Source organism: Chiloscyllium plagiosum, chromosome 31, assembly GCF_004010195.1.
Source record: "Chiloscyllium plagiosum isolate BGI_BamShark_2017 chromosome 31, ASM401019v2, whole genome shotgun sequence".
Classification (NCBI taxonomy): Eukaryota; Metazoa; Chordata; class Chondrichthyes; order Orectolobiformes; family Hemiscylliidae; genus Chiloscyllium; species Chiloscyllium plagiosum.
In genome coordinates, this window is record NC_057740.1 from 40,864,728 (window position 1) to 40,886,595 (window position 21,868).

General features: G+C 43.8%; 1 protein-coding gene across 3 annotated transcripts in view; it reads left to right on the forward strand.

Annotated features, from left to right (window-relative positions):
* The first annotated feature begins 13,892 nt into the window (after positions 1–13,892).
* The window catches only part of LOC122565117 (vascular cell adhesion protein 1-like), a 23,690-nt gene continuing 15,714 nt past the window's right edge, over positions 13,893–21,868 (forward strand). For 2 of the 3 annotated variants that reach the window (XM_043720748.1, XM_043720749.1), the window contains exons 1-3: positions 13,893–14,119; positions 18,231–18,509; positions 20,518–20,835. In XM_043720748.1, coding sequence (XP_043576683.1) covers positions 14,005–14,119; positions 18,231–18,509; positions 20,518–20,835 — 712 coding nt within the window. In that variant the 5' untranslated portion in view covers positions 13,893–14,004. The remainder of the gene's footprint in view (positions 14,120–18,230; positions 18,510–20,517; positions 20,836–21,868) is intronic. The other variant, XM_043720750.1, reaches the window with a different exon arrangement.

Genomic DNA, 21,868 nt, shown 5'->3' on the forward strand with positions numbered 1-21,868 from the left:
CTTACCATTAAGTGTATAAGTCCTGCTAAGATTTGCTTTCCCAAAATGCAGCACCTTGCATTTATCTGAATTAAACTCCATCTGCCACTTCTCAGCCCATTAGCCCATCTGGTCCAGATCCTGTTGTAATCTGAGGTGACCCTCTTCACTGTCCACTACACCTCCAATTTTGGTGTCATCTGCAAACTTACTGACTGTACCTCTTATGCTCGCATCCAAATCATTTATGTAAATGTCAAAAAGTAGAGCGCACTGCACTGGTCACAGGCCTCCAGTCTGAAAAACAACCCTCCACCACCACCCTCTGTCTTCTACCTTTGAGCTAGTTCTGTATCCAAATGGCGAGTTCTCCCTGCATTCCATGAGATCTAACCTTGCTCACCAGTGTCCCATGGGGAACCTTGTCGAATGCAGTTCTAGCAGTATGTATCTTAACTAGTCTTGACTTGTTGCCTCAAGACTCTGATGGTAGTTTGGAGGATTTGTGGGGGCACACCTTTCAAGGCTGTGCCATTGACGTTTCCATTGAGTCTGGTTCCATTCTCATTCTGTATGACTTGTGATGGTTTGATGCAGCTGAGGATTGTGAGGCCAATCGAGGGGTAGCCACCATTTCAGTGGCTTTGTGATCCATTTCAATTCTGTCAATGCCAAGTGACCATTGAGTGTCAGCAACAACAGTTACTTGATCTGCAGAGGAAAAGAGAAAGCATCATGTTTCCATAAATCTCACATTTGTGGAAATTGTCACATAACAGGATGTCATGTTGAATGTCCCTGCTTCATGTTTGAAAAGCTTTTCAAAACACTGGCCAAAGGTTAAAGACAGGGAAGTTGATCATTGTGAAGTAAGGGTCGTGGTGTTAACCAACTATTGTTCATACCCTCAATATTTAAAAAAAGAATGTTTTTCTTCTTGCGAAATTGAAAAGCAGAAGGATGTAGTTAAGGGGAATTTTTAACTATGGACAAAAGAAATGTTTGTATTTTACCGTAAGTACATTTCTAACTTAGGTATCCACAGTCTTCAGCTGACTTAATTGTTTTTCCTTCTCCTCTCTGTATCTGATTTTTATCGTTTCCTGCCTCTGACCTCTCTGTAAATGATGCTGTCTTCGTCTCCATGCTGCATATGCCACATTACACTGTTGGGGGGGGCTTCTAGGTGGCACAATTCCATCTACTGAAAGCTTCTTTCATTAATGCACAGGATCCTGTCCTTCGCCACTGGCAAGCACACGCTTTGCCTGTCTCATGGAGTCAGAGTCATAGAGATGTACAGCACGGAAACAGACCCTTCGGTCCAACTCGTCCATGCTGACCAGATATCCCATCCCAATCTAGTCCCACCTACCAGCACCCAGCCCATATCCCTCCAAACCCTTCCTATTCATATACCCTTCCAGATGCCTTTTAAATGTTGCAATTGTAGCAGCCTCCACCACTTCCTCTGGCAGCTCATTCCATACATATATTTTCCTCTGCGTTTAAATGTTGCCCATTAGGTCTCTTTTATATCTTTCCCCTCTCACCCTAACCCTATGCCCTCTAGTTCTGGACTCCTTGACCCCAGGAAAAAACTTTGTCTATTTATCCTATCTACGCCCCTCATAATTTTGTAAACCTCTATAAGGTTACCCCTCAGCTTCCGACGCTCCAAGGAAAACAGCCCCCGCCTGTTCAATCTCTCCCTATCGCTCAAATCCTCTAACCCTGGCAACATTCTTGTAAATCTTTTCTGAACCCTTTCAAGTTTCACAACATCCTTCCAATAGGAAGGAGACCAGAATTACACACAATATTCCAAAAGTAGCCTAACCAATGTCCTGTACAGCCGCAACATGACCTCCCAACTCCTGTACTCAATACTCTGACCAATAAAGGAAAGCATACCAAACGCTGTCTTCACTATCCTATATACCTGTGGCTCTACTTTCAAGGAGCTATGAACCTACACGCTAAGGTCACTTTGCTCAGCAACACTCCCTAGGACCTTACCATTAAGTGTGTAAGTCCTGCTAAGATTTGCTTTGCCAAAATGCAGCACCTTGCATTTATCTGAATTAAACTCCATCTGCCACTTCTTAGCCCATTGGCCCAACTGATCAAGATCCCATTTTAAACTAAGGTAACTTCGTTGTCCACTACACCTCCAATTTTAGTGTCATCTGCAAACTTACTAACTATATCTCTTATGTACACATCCACATCATTTATAGAAATGATGAAAAGTAATGGACACAGCACTGATCCTTGTGGAACTCCACTGGTCACAGGCCTCCAGTTTGAAAACAACCCTCCACCACCACCCTCTGTCTTCTACCTTTGAGCCAGTTCTGTATCCAAATGGCGAGTTCTCCCTGTATTCCATGAGATCTAACCTTGCTAATCAGTCTCCCATGGGGAACCTTGTCGAACTCCTTACTGAAGTCCATATAGATCACATCTACCACTCTGCCCTCATCAATCCTCTTTATCACTTCTTCAAAAAAATTCAATCAAGTTTGTAAGACATGATTTCCCATGCACAAAGCCATGTCGACTATCCCTAATCAGTCCTTGACTTTCCAAATACATGTACATCCTGTCCCTCAGGATTCCCTCCAAACACTTGCCCACCACCGAGTTCAGGCTCACTGGCCTATAGTTCCCTGGTTTGTCCTTACCACCCTTCTTAAACAGTGGCACCATGTTAGCCAGCCTTCAGTCTCCGGCACCTCACCTGTGACTATCGATGATACAAATATCTCAGCCAGAGGCCCAGCAATCACTTCTCTAGCTTCCCACAGAGTTGTTGGGTACACCTGATCAGGTGCTGGGGATTTATCACTTTTATGTGTCTCAAAACATCCAGCACTTACTCCTGTGTAGTCTGGACATTTTTTGAGATGTCACCATCTATTTCCTTACATTCTATATCTTCCACATCCTTTTCCACAGTAAACACTGATGCAAAATACTTGTTTAGTATCTTCCCCATTTTCTGCAGCTCCACACAAAGCCTGCCTTGCTGATCTTTGAGGGGTCCTATTCTCTCCCTAGTTACCCTTTTGTTCTTAATGTATTTGTAAAAACCTTTTGGATTCTCCTTAATTCTATTTGCCAAAGCTATCTCATATCCCCTTTTTGCCCTCCTGATTTCCCTCTTAAGTATACTGCTACTGCTTTTATAGTCTTCTTAGGATTCATTCAATCTATCCTGTCTGTACCTTACATATGCTTCCTCCTTTTTCTTAATCAAACCCTCAATTTCTTTAGTCATCCAGCATTCCTTCCACATACCAGCCTTTCCTTTCACCCTGTCAGGAATATACTTTCTCTGGACTCTCGCTATCTCATTTCTGAAGGCTTCCCATTTTCTAGCCGCCTCTTTACCTGCGAACATCTGCCCCCAGTCAGCTTTTGAAAGTTCTTGCCTAAATACCATCAAAATTAGCCTTCTTCCAATTTGAATTTCAACTTTTAGATCTCCATCACTATTTTTAGATTTCCATCACTATTTTAAAATAAACGAATTATGGTCAATGGTCCCAAAGTGCTCCCCCATTGACACCTCAGTCACCTGCCCTGCCTTATTTCCCATGAGTAGGTCAAGCTTTGCACCTTCTCTAGTAGGTACATCCACATGCTGAATCAAAAAATGTTCTTGTACATGCTTAACAAATTCCTCTCCATCTAAACCCTTAACACTATGGCAGTCCCAGTCAATGTTTGGTAAGTTAACATCCCCTATCATAACCACCCTATTATTCTTACAGATAACTGAGATCTCCTTACAAATTTGTTTTCCAATTTCCCTCTGACTATTAGGGGGTCTATAATACAATCCCAATAAGGTGATCGACCCTTTCTTATTTCTCAGTTCAACCCGAATAACTTCCCTGGATATATTTCCAGGAATATCCTCCCTCAGTTCAGCTGTAATGCTATCCCTATCATAAACGCCACTCCCCCTCCTCTTTTGCCTCTACAATCCTGTAGTATTTGTATCCTGGAACATTAAGCTGCCAGTCCTGCCCATCCCTGAGCCATGTTTCTGTAATTGCTATGATATCCCATTCCCATGTTCCTAACCATGCCCTGAGTTCATCTGCCTTCCCTGTTGGGCCTCTTGCATTGAAATAAATGCAGTTTCATTTATCAGTCCTACCTTGTTCTCTGTTTTGTCCCTGTCTGTCCTGACTGTTTGACTCGCTTCTATTTTCAACTGTACCAGTCTCAGATTGATCTCTTTTCTCACTATCTCTCTGGGTCCCACCCCCACATCCCTCCATCTTACAAGTTTAAATCCTCCCGAGCAGCTCTAGCAAATCTCCCTGCCAGTATATTAGACCTCTTCCAATTCAGGTGCAATCCATCATTTTTGTACAGATCACTTCTACCACAGAAGAGATTCCAATGTTCCAAAAATGTGAATCCTTCTCCTATACACCAGCTCCTCAGCCATGCATTCATCTGCTCTATCCTCCTATTCCTGTCCTCACTAGCTCGTAGCACTGGGAGTAATCTAGACATTACTACCCTCGAGGACCTCCTTTTTAAATTCCTGCCTAACTCTCTCTATTCTCCCTTCAGAACCTCATCCTTTTCCCTTCCAATGTCGTTGGTTCCAATGTGTACAATGACTTCCTGCTGGTCCCTCTCTCCCTTGAGAACATTCTGCACTCTCCCTGAGAAATCCTTGATCCTGGCACCAGGGAGACAATACACCATTCTGACTCTTCACTGCTGGCCACAGAAACGTCTGCATGTGCCTCGGACTAGAGAGTCCCCTAACACAGTCGATCTCTTGGAACCCAACGTACCCCTCATTGCATTAGAGCCAGTCTCGGTACCAGAAACTTGGCTGTTCGTGGTACATTCCCCTCAGAATCCATCACCCCTACATTTTCCAAAACAGCACACTTGTTTCAAATGGGGATAGCCACAGAAGACTCCTGCACTACCTGCCTACCTCTCTTAACTTTCCTGGAGTCAACCCATCTACGGGACTGTATCTGCAACTTTTCTCCCTTTCTATAAGTGCCATCCATCACACCTCACTGCTCTTGTAAATTCCTCATTGCCTCTTACTGTCTCTCCAACCGGTCCATTCGATCTGATAGGATTCTCATTTATTGCAAATATAATTCTCGTAACACATAAACTCTCCCTAATCTCCCACATCTGACAAGAGCAGCATATCACTCTACGAAAGGCCATTTTTGCTTCTTTCAATCTACAGACCCAGAAAATAGCACTGCCTTTTTCCTCTACAAAACACTGCTCCAGGCTAACTTAATACTTAGGCTTATATTTTTAAGTTTAATTAAGAGACATATCTCAATAAAACATATAATCAAGAAAGAACCCACTCTACTCACTACTGTAGGCTTACTGTAAGGCCACACTTACAAATATTCACTTATCTGTTTCTGTGCTGTGACCTCTCCCAAACAGATTCCTCCAAGATTAGTTGTGAATTTCACTGTTTGTTAATTTTCCCAGACGTGCTCCGATGTCCAGCGATATATGAATTCAAACAGCAAAGGCAGTAACTGTGCAGGATCACTGATGTGTCAGTTAGCAGTGTGGGGCAATCTTTCTCTCGCTCTCTCTCTCCCTCCCTCTCTCTCTCTCCTGCACAGATCTCATCATGTGTTGCCTTTGTCTGTGCCTCTCCCTTTTAAAACTATCTTTGTTTTGACTTTGTTTTGGAACTCTGGATTAAAAAATGCAACAGCATACAAAACAGTAACTGCTGCTCCTGGAATTTGAGGAAATCACCTTCAACACCTAAAATACATCAAAAGGAGCAGCCTGTTACAGCCAGAAATTCTTTCCATTTTCCATCTTGGATCAGACTGGACAAAGCAGGTGATAGCTACAATAAAATAAAGAACTGCAGATGCTGGAAACCTGAAACAAAAATGGAAATTGTTGGAGCTGCTCAGCAGGGCTGGCAAAGTAGTAAACGTTTCGAGTCCAGTGAGCATTCTTCAGAACTGATAGTTGCTCAGGACAGATGCTATATGTACTGAAGATGGGGCTTGGGGGGGTCCGGGGTGGGGGGGAGAGTGAGGAGATGGTGAGTAAGCAGATAGTTGGAGACAGCCCAGAAAGACAGAAAGGGATGGATAATGGAGTACTCGGAGGAAAGGAAAGTTAATAATGGGGTCCATGAGTGCGTGAAAATGGGTTGGCTGAGTTGCAAGCAGCCCATGTCTAGGTGGAGGACAAGGATGGTGGTATTTAAATTCTAAAATTATTGAAGGCTGCAAGGACCCCAGGCAGAAAATGAGAGGCTATTCTTGCAGCATGTGCTGAGCCTCAGTGGAACACCGGAGCAGACATTGCTCTGAGAAATGAACCAGAGAATGCCTGAGGGACCTGCCTGGTTTAAAATTTAAAACAGATGTGGCAGTTAACTATCAATCATCATCAAACTGGTGCATTCTCCATGCACTGCTCCAACCAATTAGGGTCCACTTGTGAAACCAATAATCAGTTTCTTTTATATAGTATAAATGTTTTCTCTCTAGTATGGGGATTCCTCAAATGTTCCTGATCGGTATAAGACAAAATGCTTTGATAAAGTGTTATTTTTTCAGCAATGTCCAAATGCCATTCTACCAAACAAGCAAGTAAAAAATGGTTGCAGTGTCTTAGTCATAGAGATGTACGGCACAGACTGTCACTCTTTCCCAGGAGCTCCAAGCTGCCCAGGCCTTGACAGCAGCAGCAATACATTTATGAAATGTTTTTAACACTGTAAACTGTGCCAAGTTGTTACACAGTTAAAAAAAAACATACTGTCCTGTTGTTGCTCAAACTAATATTGAGCTTCACTGAACTACCACAGCAGGCCAAGGTCAGCAAGGTTAGAGTGGGAGCAAGATGGAGAAACAAAACATCAAGCAACTGGAAGCTCAGGGTCATGTCCGTGGTCTGAGCACAGATGATTTCCTCAAAATAATCACCTAGTCTCTATTTGTTCTTCACGAGTAGGGACCACATTCTGTACACGAAAGAGGTAAATGATAGTTTCGTCAGGAGTGAGTGTTTGAGGGACTTGGATGGTGAGAGAGTAAAAGGCCAACTATATAATCCTGCAGTTGCATGGAAAATGGGGAGGGAGGGGTCATGTTGGGAGGTGGGGGGCAGCGGGAAGTGCAGAGGTGTTGGGTTATGTATTGACAATGGCATGGACCAAGAGGTCACAGAGGGAACAAGGAACAGCACCTCCCAGAAAACAAAGGCTGTGTGTTTGGCTGTGACACAATGCTAGACATGGTATAAATGGAGAGGATGATTCATGGAAAATAAAGGCTGGTGAGGTGGAAGGTGAGGAATGATGGGATCTCCATTGTGCTCTGTACAGCAGAACGCTTAGTAGCATCAACATACAAAGGGATCCAGGTGTACAGTCCACAGTTCCCTCAAAGTAGCTGCACAAGCGGATCAGGTGGCCAAGTTGGCTACGACATGTGGTCAGGCAGTAGAGTATAAAAATTGGCAAGTCATGTTACAGCTGTATAGGACTTCAGTTAGGCCACATTTGGAATATTAGAACACAGAACAGTACAGCACAGGACCTGGCTGTTCAACCCATGGTGTTGTGCCAGACATGATGTCAAATTTAACTAATCCCTTCTGCCTGCGCTTGATCCATATCCCTCCGTTCCTTGTATATCCAGGTGCTTATTTGAAAGTCCCTTAAATGCCCCAGTCGCATCTGCCTCCACCCCTACCCCAGCAGTGTGTTTCACACTTCTACCATTCTCTGTAAAAAATCTTGCCCCTCACATTTCCTTTGAACTTTGCCCCCTCACCTTAAATACATGCCGCCTACTATTAGACATTTCAACTCTGGGGAGAAAGGTTCTGACCCTCAACCCTATCTGTGCATCTCATAGTTTTATAGACTTCTATCAAGTCTCCCCTCAGTCTCCACCGCTCCAGAGAAAACAACCCCCGAGTTTTTCGAGCCTCTCCTTACAGCTCATTACCAACCACTTCTGCCCCTTCTCCAAAGCCTCCACATCCTTCCCGTAATATGGTGAGCAGAATTGAACACAATACTCTGAGTGTGGCCTAATCCAAGATGATTCAAAGTCAGTCCAAAAAACCTATTCTCAATTTAACCCTTTTAACCCCAGGACCATTCTGAGGAACCTAAGTGGTCCCCCCCACCAAGGTCAGGATCTGCCCCCAGTCCTGAGGAATGGGACCCATCCATCTACATTTTCATCCAAGTCATTTACATGTATCACAAACCGAGGTCTCAGTACAGATCCCTGCAGGGCACCACCAGTCACGGACTTCCAGCCTGAAAAACACCCTTCCACCACTACCCTCTGCCTCCTATGGGAAAGCCAGTTCTGAATCCATGTGACCAAGTCACTGTGGATCTCATGCATCTTAATCTTCTGGATGAGCCGACCATGAGGGACATTGTTGAAAGCCTTACTAAAATCCACATAGACAACATCCATGGCTCTACCCTCATCAATCACCTGGGTCACCTCCTCAAAAAATTCGATCAAGTTAGTAAGACATGACCTGCCCCACATAAAGGCATGCTAACTGTTCCTAATTAGGTCATGCTTTTCCAAACACGTGTAAATCCTATTCCTAAGAATTCTCTCCAATAGATTCCTAAGAATAGATTCCTAACCACCAATGTGAGACTCTGCAGTCTATAGTTTCCTGGATTATCCCTATTTCCCTTCCCTACTCGCCAGTCCTCTAGGACCTCTCCAGTGGCTAGTGAGGATACAAAGATCTAGATCAATCCCTTCTCTTGCCTCTCCTGATAACCTGGTATAGATACCATCAGGCCCTGGGGACTTATCACTTCAGTGCTCTTCAGGATCTCAAAATGCCTTAGCATACAAGAATGCTGCACACTAATCTCACTATCCTCCATATCCTTCTCATGGCACTTCTCTGCAATGCAAAGTATTCGGTTTGGATCTCACCCATCTTCTGCCTCCCCTGCTTTAGCTTTGGTCCTGCCTTCTCCCTAGTTATCCTCTTGTTTTTAATGTGTGTATAGAATGCCTTGGCATTGTGTGCAGTTCTGGTCACCACAGTATGTGAAGGATATGGAGGCTTTGCAGAGGATACAGAAGCAGTTTACCAGGATGTTGCCTGGTTTGGACAATATTAGCTATGAGAAGAGATGGGACAAAGTTAGTTTGCTTTCACTTGAATATCGAAGGATTGGGATGGGGAAGGTGGGAGAGCAATGGTAACCTCTTAGAAGTTTACAAAATTGAAAGATGGATAGAATGGCTAGTCAGAGTCTTTTTCCCAGGGTAGAAACGTCAAGGACCAGGGGCATAGGTTTAAGATAATAGGAGGTAAGGTTTAAAGAAGATGTGAGAGGTAGTTTTTTTACACAGCAGGTGGTAAGTGCCTGGACTGCACAGCCAAAGGAGGCAGACACAATAGCAATGTTCAAGAGGCAGCTTGACAGATACATGAATAGACAGGGAATAGAGGGACAAGAACTGTGCAGAGGTAAAAGGCTTTTAGTTAAGAACGTTGTCATATGTTTAGAACGTCACACTCGTGGTGCACCAAAGGGTCTGTCCCTGTACTGAACTGTTTCTTTGTTTGTTCTGGCAGGGAGAAGGGGCAGAAGGCGGAGTCATGGTTATATCACTGGCATCACACTCCAATTGGCCCAACCTCCTGCTCTAGAGTAGTGGATTCAAATCCCACCAGAGAAGCTGTTTCAATTTAGATTCAATTAATAAGAAACACTAGCAGAACTAGTCTTGTGTTGACCACAAACTGGTTTCCTGAGCTGATGACAATGATGAATGGTTTGTTGTCATATATACATATCCAGGGAGATGACAGTGAAGTGTTCTGTCACCACAATCTGACACCATTTTGAGGTACAAAAAGAAAAAAATGAAAGTGCTTAAGTGGAGTTCATCTTCATCAGCCAGGATCCCAAATACAGCTCCAGAACTTCTGCAAAGCCCCTGCTCTGGGCCTACTACAGCCAGCAGTCTCTGTGCCCCCACCTTCCCTGCAGCTGATGCCCCACCGCTATTGCAGGAGTCCAGGCATCAGGCCTACGTGCCAGAGGTCACTGTCAACACCACTCTGGTCTCTCTGTGACATCACTTACTGGCTGTGGTAACTGTCTGAATTGCCATTGCTAGCCACTTTCTCCTTGTAGAGTCATAGAGATGTACAGCATGGAAACAGACCCTTCAGTCCAACCCATCCATGCCAACCAGATATCCCAACCCAAACTAGCCTCACCTGCCAGCACCCGGCTCATATCCCTCCAAACTCTTCCTATTCAAATACCCATCCAAATGCCTCCTAAATGTTGCAATTGTACCAGCCTCCACCACATCCTCTGGCAGCTCATTCCATACACGTACCACCCTCTGTGTGAAAACGTTGCCCCGTAGGTCTCTTTTATATCTTTCTCCTCTCACCCTAAACCTATGCCCTCTGGTTCTGGACTCCCAACCCCAGGGAAAAGACCTTGTCTATTTATCCTATCCATGCTCCTCATGATTTGGTAAATCTCTATAAGGTCACCCCTCAGCCTCTGACACTCCAGGGAAAACAGCCCCAGTCTGTTCAGCCTCTCCGTATAGCTCAAATCCTCCAACCCTGGCAACATCCTTGTAAATCTTTTCTGAACCTTTTCAAGTTTCACAACATCTTTCCGATAGGAAGGAGACCAGAATTGCACGCAACATTCCAACAGTGGCCTGACCAATGTCCTGTACAGCCGCAACATGATTTCCTTGTCTCTAACTGGCCTCCCGGCTGGTTTCCTATTCCTGAAAGTGCCATGTAGGAAGTCACGTAGGAAGTACTGGTATAAACGGTTGCTTCACCAAACAAAAACTAAAGATACGTGCTTGGGATGTGGAAAGTATTTCATAGATACAAGAACCTCCTTTGTTCAGGAACCAAACTCCTTAAACTCTCTCTTATAGTATTTCAACTTTAACCTTTCCACTGTTTCTCTCAGGTCCCTCATCCTCATTATCTCTGTAATCTAAAATAAAATAAAGAACTGCAGATGCTGGAAATCTGAAAATTTGGAATTGTCGTTGGATTTGAAATGTTAACTCTGTTTTCTCTCTCAACCTGTTGAGTTTCTCCAGCAATTTCTGTTTCTCTCTTTATAGTCTCTTCCAACCCTGGTGTGGTCTCTGCACTCTGAGCATCTCAGCTTGAAGTGTTCCACCCTTGGTGCTCTTTCGCACTCTGTGCTCCAGCTCTGGAATCTGCTCCCTCGTCCTTCCTGTCCTTGAGGCATTTCTTAAAATCTATCAGTTTTCATCAACTTTAAGTCATTTTAAAAGCGAACATTTCCTGATGTGACTGTGTGTCAATGTTAACAGTAGCACATTATGTGATGGATCCTCACTACAGTCATCCTGATGAAAGGTAAGTCCAAAGAACATTCCTGCAGACCCTAGAGATTCTGCAATAAAAACAGAATTTGATGGAGAACCTCACCAGATCTGGCCACACTTGGGGAGAGCGAAACAGGGTTAATGTTTCGAGTGTCCTTCAGTACTCTTCAATACAACACAAATGTTAAAGTGTATGCTGCCCCAGTAATGTGTGGGAGAGGGGCACTTGGCTTTGTTGACTTATGTGGCTCAGATGATGCTGACAAACTGTGGTATAACCCCTGTCCAGGCTATGGTGGATTTGCAATGTGCATTCTTGTCTCACCCTTGAAGGAGCTTGTTCAGGTCAGACTTGCCTTCAGGCAGAATAGCTGGGGGTATTGCTCTCCTGTATCATGGGAGGGTGAAGACTATATCCTGTTCCTCCTTGAAGTGAAGGGGGTATATAGTGAGTGATTAATAATGGCAATTTATATTTGCATAGTACCTTTTGCATTGTAAACTGTCCCAAGACATTCCCCAGGAATGATTACTGAAAAGAAATTGGCACTGAATTATTAGAGAAGAAATTAAGACAGATTAGCAAAAGTTCAGGCCATGAAGTAGTTTTTAGAGGGCACAATGAAGGAGAAGAGAGAGAGGTAAAGAGATTTCGAGAGATAATACCAGAGCTTCACATTGAGGCATGGCCATTATAAGAGGAATGGAAATGGGCCTCACCCATTGGATGAGCAGAGGTAGCTCAGAGTGTTATTGGGATGTAGGAGGTTTCAGAAATAGGGAAGTGGTGAAAACAAAGATGGAAATGTTAAAATTAAGACATACTCAGCTGTTAGCCCATGTAGATCAGAGAGAAAGAAGGTGAAGTTGTGATGCAGGCACCAGAGTTTCAACTGAAAAGAAATTAATGTTGAGTGGAAAATAGGAATAAAAGGTAAAGACACCATAGTCTCACCAGACCATAGGGCTGCTCTCTCATCACGGAGAGAGAAAAGAATGTTATGTTTCGTTTGGATAAATGCAAGGTGTTGCATTTTGGAAAGGCAAACCAGGACAGAACTTACATAGTCAATGCTAAGGTCATGGGAAGTGTTATAGAACAAAGAGAGCTAGGGCTACAGGTGGATTGCCACTTGAAGAAAGAGTCACACCTAGACAGGACAATGAAGAAGGCAATTAGCATACTAGCTTTCATTGGTCAGGGCATTGAGTATAGGAAATGCCTTGTTGCATCTGTCTAAAATGTTAGTGACAGGCACATTTGAGGTACGTGTGCAGTTCTGGTTGCCCTACTATAGAAAGGATATCATGAAACTAGAAAGAGTGCAGAAAAGATTTACTATGATCATACCTAGAGTGGAAGGTTTGTGTTCTAAGGAGAGTTTCGATAGGCTGGGACTTTTTTTCCTTGGAATGTAGGAGACTGAGGGGTGACCTTATAGAGGTTTATAACATCATGAGAAATATAGACAGCACACAGCCTTTCCCCACATGAGGGGAAACTAGAGGGCATAGGTTTAATGTGAAAGGGAAAAGATATAGAATCTTTTCACCCAGAGTGTGGCACGTGTCTGGAACAGGTTGCTAGAGGTCGTGAGTAAAATGTTGTCATTTAACAAACATTTACATCATGGAATATGACCAAATGCAGGCAAATGGGACTGGTTTAAATTGTGAAAACTAAGCAGTGTTGGTAAGTTGGGCCCAAAGGATCTGTTTTCATGCTGTAGACCTCTCTGACTGGTGATGGTTTAATCTGAGGGTCACCATGCCTCATGTGAGGAGAGAGCTTGCAAAGGAGGGTTCTTCTGGGAAACCTCAGCCAATGCAGGAATTGGACCCATGCTGTTGGTGATACACTGCATCACAAATCAGCCATCTAGCCAACTGAGCTAACCAACTCCTGAAGATGGATGATGGAGGTATTAGAACCACAAAATCCTGAGGCACCATGGGATGAGGGATATCAGCAGTAGCTGAGTTGAGGCAGGATATGTTTGGATAATGTTTAGGAAACAATTCCACACACAAAGCATGTTAGACATCTAAAACGTTCCCCCTCCCCACAAAATCTGTTGAGGCTGGGGAGAAGGGTGTGGTGCTAAATGAAAATTTCAAAAATTGAGTTTGATAAATCTTGATCAAGCAGGAATACAGGGGGTTACAGAAGCAAGGTGCATAAATTGATGGAATCATCAGTGGTTCATTGAGTGATAGGACAGGTTTGAGGAGCTCAGTGACTGTTCTGAATGACCATTTCTCAAACAACCATCTCAAAGAAACCTTCCATAATTCTGTTGATCTCCTCAGAAATGTCAGTTCAGGGTGAAGGCTGGGGGTTTCCAAGGCTAGCAGAAAAGAGCTGGGGAAAAAAAACTAAAGGTGGCTGACCCTCAGAGTAGAGAGGATATAAATTGGCAGTGGCAGCTGTACAGGAAAAGAGAGAACATTTACATTAGAAGACGACAAATTGTTATAGCTCACAGTTCTGAGACAGGGAGAGGAATTGGAGCACTGAGCTCCTCAGGACACATACAGTCTACTGTTAATAACTGAAATTCAAAGAGAAGCTTCAGACTAATAGGTTTGGGCGTACCCAGATATCAGAGCTGGAGGGTGAATGAAGATGGGGTGTTCCTTTCTTCAAATAACTGGAATTCCAAATGAACAGGATAAGATGTGGACAAGAATCTCTTTCCTAATTTTTACTTTCTCTGTACTAATCCGCGATTCTGGTAGGTACTTTTAATCCTTTTATCAATTCAAAATTTTCAACCTAGATATTTATTAACAGAATACATATTTCTAAACATCATTTGAGTTATAGAGATTTTGTGGAATTAGTTGTGCAGAATTTGAGAAAATGTGCATTTTATGTTTTGCTGAGAAATATTCAAATGTGTTCATGCAAAGTACGTTTTACAACTCAATGAAGACAGATCATTGTCTTTGCATCTAGGCACATCTTGGATATCTTGTTAAGGAAGGGATATTGAAGCTGCAAGAGAGTTTACACCACAGATTGACAAGAATAAGTCCAGGGATGAAGATTCAGCATTAAGGAGACTTGAAATATTTCCAGTATTAAGCTAGGATAAATCAAATGCAAGTTAATATATATATTGTGAAGTTTCAATGGAAAATATCAGATTTTCAAAGACTCTGGAACCAATGTTAAGAGAATGACTAATTGAGACCTTAGTGATTGGGGTCAGAGTTTACAGAAAGTGGAATTTGCACAGAGGTCTTTGTTTTGTGCTTTGGGATGCCTTGCTTCCCAGACGCGGTTAAAGGTGAAGACTTCTTTGTTTTAAAGCGAAGTTGGATAAATATCCGAGCAACAATGACGGATCTTGTCAGGAGAATAGGGCAGTGGGGCCAGTTTGAGAATATTTTACCAAGCAACAGCGACTATAACGGCCGTGTCTCCCTGTCTTTGAAAATTCCCTCGTTCAGTCGATTTAATTTTCTTACAAAAAGTGCAAGCTAATTGTACAAAAAACAAACCCTTCCTATTTCTCAATATATTAATTTGTTTAGTGAGTGAAAATCCCCAGAGCTGAGCAATAGCTTCCTTATTTGTTGAGTTTAAGATGGTTAGTTCAATGTGCAGTTTGGTTTGAGCGAAGGCTCTAGCTGAGTGGGGTAGATAGTGTGTCGATTTACCGCAGTCCTTCTGATCCTGCCACTGGACACACAGGGTTTGACACTCGGAGCTCGTTGGTGAATTCCCTATGAGTGGATCCGAAGGATGTTAGCAGGCAGGTCTTGCTGTTTTTGAGGATGTTGAGATGGAGGTGGGCAGTGGCTAATTGAACAGGTTACTGTGGAGTGAGGGAGGGAGTGAAAGGGCGGAGGGACAGCAAGGATGGTGGGTTTTTGTATCAGTGAGGGAGCTGGGGGTGTGATTTGTAAGGACAGGGGGTCAAGCGAAGACTGTAAAGACGGTTCCAGTTATAATACACTTTATTGTATTCAACAGTCAAGAAGGTGAATTTTTTTTTTTGTTGTACATTCACGGACATGATGCCACTAGCCAGTCCAGTATTTATTGACCAGAAGTAAGTTAAGAGTCAATCACATTGCCCTGAAACTGGGGTCACATTGTAAACTAGCCTCGATAAAGACGGCGGATTTCCTTATGAGTAAAGCAGATGAGTTTTTCCTGACAATCAGCAGTTGTTTCATGGTCATCATTAGATTGTTAGTGCCAATTTTCTTTTTAATTAAATTCAGATTTCACCATGATAGGATTTGAACACAGGTCCTCAGAACATTGTCTGGGTTTTTAGATTAGTAGTAGACTAATAATACCAGTAAGGTATCACCTCCCCTCAGTGTCTGTGTGTGTATGCGAGAGAAAGAGTGTGTATGATTATGTATCTGTTTGTATGTGTAAGTGTGTGACAGAATTTGTATGTGAGTGTCTAGGTGTGTACATGTGAGTGTATTGGTTTATGTGGAGGGGGATGTGCATGTGTGAATTTGTGTATGTCTGTGTCAGTGAGTAAGAGAGTGTGTGTATGTGAGTGAGTTTGTGTGAGGGAGTGTGTGTGTGTGTGTACTTGTAAGGGTTAGTGTGTGACAATGTGAGGGTGTATGAGAGTGTGTGTGTGAAAAGGAGTGAGTGGGTTATGTGAAGGTTTGTACGTGTGAGGCGGTGTGTGTAAGGGTTTGTCTGTGAGCGAGAGTTTTTATTGAGTGTGTGTGTGAGCAAGAGTGTTTGAAGATAGAACATTACAGCACAGTACAGGCCCTTCAGCCCTCAATGGTTTCACAGGTTGGCACAACAATCTGAAGCCCATCTATCCTACACTATTCCATTAGCATCCGCATGTTTATCCAATGACCATTTAAATGCCCTTAAAGTTGGCGAGTCTACAACTGTTGCAGGCAGGGCAATCCACACCCTTACTACTCTCTGAGTAAAGAAACTACCTCTGACATCTGTCCTATATCTATCATCCCTCAACTTAAAGCTATGTCCCCTTGTGCTCGCCATCACCATCTGAGGAAAAAGGCTCTCACTGTCCATCCTATCTAATCCTGTGATCATCTTGTAGTTTCCGTTAAGTAATCTCTCAACCCCTCTAATGAAAACAGCCTCAAGTCCCTCAGCCTTTCCCCATAAGACCTTCCCTCCAAACCAAGCAACATCTCGTAAATCTCCTCTGAACCCTTTCCAATGCTTCCACATCCTTCCTATAATGTGGTCACCAGAATTGTACACAATATTCCAAATGTGGCCTCACCAGAATTTTGTATAGCTGCAACATGACCTCATGGCTCCGAAACTCAATCCCTCTACCAATAAAAGCGAACACACCATACACTATCTTAACAACCCTATCAACTGGGTGGCAGCTTGCAGGAATCTATGTACATGGGATCTCTCTGCTCATCTACACTATCAAGAGTCTTACCATTAGCCCAGTACTCTGTATTCCTGTTACTCCTTCCAAAGTGAATCACCTCACACTTTTCTGCATTAAAGTCCATTTGCTACCACTCAGCCCAGCTCTGCAGTTTATTTACGTCCTTCTGTAACCTGCAACATCCTTCATCACTATCCTCAACTCTACCAACCTTAGTGCCATCTGCAAATTTATTAACCCATCCTACTATACCCTCATCCAGGTCATTTATAGAAATGACAAACAGCAATGGCCCCAAAACAAATCCTTGCAATACACCACTGATAACTGAACACCAGGATGAACACTTCCCATCAACCACCACCCTCTGTCTTCTTACAGCTAGCCAATTTCTGATCCAAACCGCTAAATCACCCTCAATCCCATGCCTCCGCATTTTCTGCGATAGCCTACCGTGGGGAACCTTATCAAACGTTTTACTGAAATCTATATACACCACATCAACCGCTTTACCCTCATCCACCTGTTTGGTCACCTTCTCAAAGAACTCAATAAAGTTTGTGAGGCACAACCTACCCTTCTCAAAACCGTGTTGACTATCTCTAAACAACTTATTCCTTTCTAGATTATTATAAATCCCATTCCTTATAATCCTTTCCAAAACTTTACCCACAACTGAAGTAAGGCCCACAGGTCAATAATTACCAGGGTTGCCTCTATTCCCCTTGACCAAGGGGACAGCATTTGCTCTCCTCCAGTCTTCTGACACTATTCCTGTAGACAATGATGACAGAAAAAGCAAAGCTAAAGGCTCTACAATCTCCTCCATAGCTTACCAGAGAATCCTAGGATAAATCCCGTCCAGCCCAGGGGACTTATCTATTTTCACATTTTCCAGAATTCCTTATGAACCTCAATCCCATCTAGTCTAATAGCCTGTATCTCAGCCTGTTTATGTGAGTGTGTGTGTGAGCATGTGTGTGATGATTTGTTTCAGACAGGTATACACTGCTGAGGTTGGGAATGTGGCAGCTTTGTCCCATATAGGTGCAGCGAGTTTGTTGGGAAAAGGCTTTATAACAAAACCCAAAGATACTGGAAATCTGAAATCAGTAAAGCAGAAAGCACTGGAGAAACTCAGCAGGTCTGGCAGCATCTGTGGAGAGATTATGAATAGGAAGGGTTTGGAGGGATATGGGCCGGGTGCTGGCAGGTGGGACTAGATTGAGTTGTCGGCATGGACAGGTTGGACCGAAGGGTCTGTTTCCATGCTGTACATCTCTATGACTCTAAGAAGCAAAGTTAACATTTCAAGTCAAGTATGATTTCTTCAGAATTGGGTCTTATGCAGAATCTATGCAGACAGACAGTGCTGTCCTCTGTACTGCCCCACTGATTACTGCCATTATGTGGTGATGGGAACCCTGTGGTTTTGCTGGTTGACTCAACTCATTCTTTGTCTGTTCTCCAGTCCTTGTAACAGGAAGAGAAGAGGTTTTACACATCTCCCCAACAGTTCCTGTTGTGAGTGTGGGTGCGGCGGTGGAATTGGTCTGTCACACTCAGTGCCCAAACAGCCAGCCCAACTGGGAGAAGACCATCGACTCTGCTCCTGGGAAAATTACCTCTTACCCATTGAAGACAGTTCTCCGAATCGACAAAGTGCTGGAGTCGTATGAGAATGACTACAAATGTACCACAAAGTGCAGAGGAAAGTTCTACTCCAAAGATGTTTACTTAGCAGTTTATTGTAAGTGCTAGAATGCTTGGTAAATTGCAGACTGCCAACATGTTAGTCCCTAAGACAGAAATTAGTCTTAAAAGCAGAAACTGCTGGAGGGACTCAGTAAGCCCAGCAGCATCTGACGAGAGAAGGCAGAGTTAAAATATCAAGTCTGAACTGATGCCAAGTAGGAAAAGATGGTATCTAAGCTGAAGACAGTGGGAAGGGGTATGGGGAAGTGAACAGATAGATAGAGCTCAGAGAGAGAGAAAACGATAGGCAGACGGAAGGAGTGGATAATGGTGAGCCAGGGAGAAAGAGAAGCTGTTCCTGGGACCATTACTGGGTGAAGGTGGGCTGGCTGTACTGAAAGGAGTCCCTGTGTTGATAGGGCCTGGGGGCTGAGGGGTGGGTAAAGGACATGGAAGGAGGTGCTTAGGCCCTAAAATATTGAACTGGAGATTGATTCCTGAAAGTATATTGGCGTAGCTTGTTACAGGTTCATCCATTGTGTGCCCCCCACTTTACGCCCCTACCCCAGCTGTTATATCCCCTAACCAAGGGAACAAGCAGGATGGAGCAGAGAGACAGACAGACAGATAGGAACTAAGTGAGGGTCAGAGAAGGGTAGAGAAGCAGAAGCAAAACACTGCAGATGCTGGAAATCTGAAATGAAAATAGAAAACACTCAGCAGCTCAGGCAGTGTCTGTGGAGAGAGAAACAGCATGAATGTTCCAATCAATGGCTTCCTATCATGACCAAAACTAAAAGAGAGGCAGAGAGAAACAAACATTGCAATGGATCTCAGGAACAGAGACAGAGAGAGAGAAAAAAAGGCAAAACCGCACAGCAATAGACAAAGAAATAGAAAACAGTCTCTACCCGACTGTTGTTAGGATACTGAATAGACTCATAAACTCTTAACATTCACCTGTACCTGCATTTTTGTTTTTGCTGCTATTTACCTATTATTTACTATTTATGCTACTTAACTCTGTGATCTGCCTGTATTGCTCGCAGGCCAAAGCTTTTCACTGAGCCTCGGTACACGTGACAATAAATTTAATTCAATTCAAAAAAGGATAAACAGAATGGTTTAATTCACTCCTGGGACATGGGCATCGCTGGCTGCGCCCAGCATTTATTGCCTGTCCCTAGTTGCCCCTTGAGAGGGTGGGGGTGAGCTGCCTTCTTGAATGGCTGCAGTCCATGTGCTGTAGGTTGACCCACAGTGCCCCTAAGGAGGGAATTCCATCCTTTTGACTCAGCAACACTGAAGAAACTGTGACATATTTCCAAGTTAGGATGGGAGTGGTTCAGAGGGGAACTTGCAGGAGGTGATATACCTGCTGGCCTTGACCTTCTAGATGGAAGTGATGGTGGGTTTGGAAGGTGCTGTCTGAGGAATTTTGGTGAATTTCTGCAGAGCATCTTGTACATAATACACATTGCTGCTACTGAGTGTCGGTGATGGAGGGAGTGGATGTTTGTAGATGTGGTGCCAGTCAGGTGGGCTGCTTTGCCCTGGATAGTGCCAAGCTTCTTGAGTGTTGTTGGAACTGCCCCCATCCAGGTAAGGGGAGAATATTCCATCCCACTCCTGACTTGTGCTTTGTAGATAGTGGACAGGCTTTGTGGAGTCAGGAGGGGAGTTACTTGCTGCAGTATTCCTAGCGTCTAACCTGCTCCTGTAGCCACTGTGTTTATGTGGTGAGTCCAGTTGAGGTTTTGATGAATGGTAACCCTCAGGATGTTGATAGTGGGGGATTCAGTGATAGTAATGCCATTGGATGACAAGGGCTGATGGTTAGTTTGGCTCTTGTTGGAGATGACCATTGCCTGGCATTTGTGTGGCTCGAATGTTATTTGCCACAAATGAACATGGAGTATTTCACTCTGTTTCAGATAAGTGGTATTGAGGAAGAGAGACACAAAGTAAGAGAGAGGGTGGAGTGGGCAGCAATTCTAATTAAGAGACAGGTTTGTGGATAAATCTAACGCACTGACACTTTAATACATCTGTCTTTTTTACAGCATTCCCACATAATCCCAGCGTAGAACTGACATCACCTAATCCAGTGGCTGGGCAAACAGTGACCCTCAGATGTTCTGGACAAAATCTTTACCCCTGCCACAAGGTCAAGGTTTATTGGTATCGGAGCCATGAGCTGCTCCCTGACCCTGAGGAGCCAGCAGTGACAATGAATGACCACCTGTGTAACACGGTCTCTCATCGAAACTACACAACAACCAGCAAGGACCGAGACCTCACCTTCACCTGTGAGATTCACCTGGGTCTAGCCACAGCTGGATTCCAAAGCAAGAACAGCTCAGTGGAGATCCACCTGAACAGTGAGTCTGTCCCAACTGCCCCTTCACTCGGGCCATTTTGAAATTGCAAAGGACTATAAATTATTCGTAATGTGCCCAACAGGGAAATAAGAAATTGATCTCACAATTAATTTGACAATGTTATATAGAGAGCTTAGAAAGATAACCTGAAAAGTTGAAATAGGAGCAAAGAACATTGGAACAGGAGTCAACCACCCAGCCCCTCGAGCCTTGGAACAGGAGTCAACCACCCAGCCCTTCGAGCCTGTTCCACTATTCACTATGATCATGGCTAATCATCTCAGTCAGTTCCCTGTTCCTGCTTTCTCCCCATATCCTTTGATCCCTTAAGAGCGATATAGAACTCCTTCTTGAAAGTATTCAATGAGTTGGCCTCAACCCCTTTCTGTGACAGACAATTCCCCAGACTCCCCACTCTCTGGGTGAAGAAATTCCTCCTCATCTCCATCCTAAACGGCCTATTCCATATCCTTAGACTGTGACCCCCTGATTCTGGACTCCCCAGTCACTGGGCACATCCTTCCCGTGTTTACACTGGTTAGTCCTGTGAGCATGTTCTAAGTTTCAAGTTTTAGGAATGGCAAGGGAGCAGTCACCTCATTAGGGGTTTACTACAGGCCCCCCAATAGCAGCAGGGAGATTGAAGAAAGCATAGCTCAGCAGATTTTGGAAAAGTGTGGACGTAGTAGGGTTGTTGTAATGGGTGACTTTAACTTTCCCAATAATGATTGAAACCTCCTTCGAGCAGAAGATTTGAATGGAGCTGTTTTTGTAAGGTGTATTCAGGAGGGTTTCCTAACTCAGTACATTGACAGGCCGACAAGGGGAGAGGCCATTCTAGACTTGGTGCTCGGAAACGAGCCGGGGCAAGTATCAGATCTTGTGGTGGGAGAGCATTTTGGTGATAGTGACCACAACTGCCTCACATTCTGCATAGCTATGGAGAAGGAGAGGATTAGGCAAAATAGGAGGATATTTAATTGGGGAAGAGGAAACTATGATGCGATTAGACATGAGTTAGGAAACATGGATT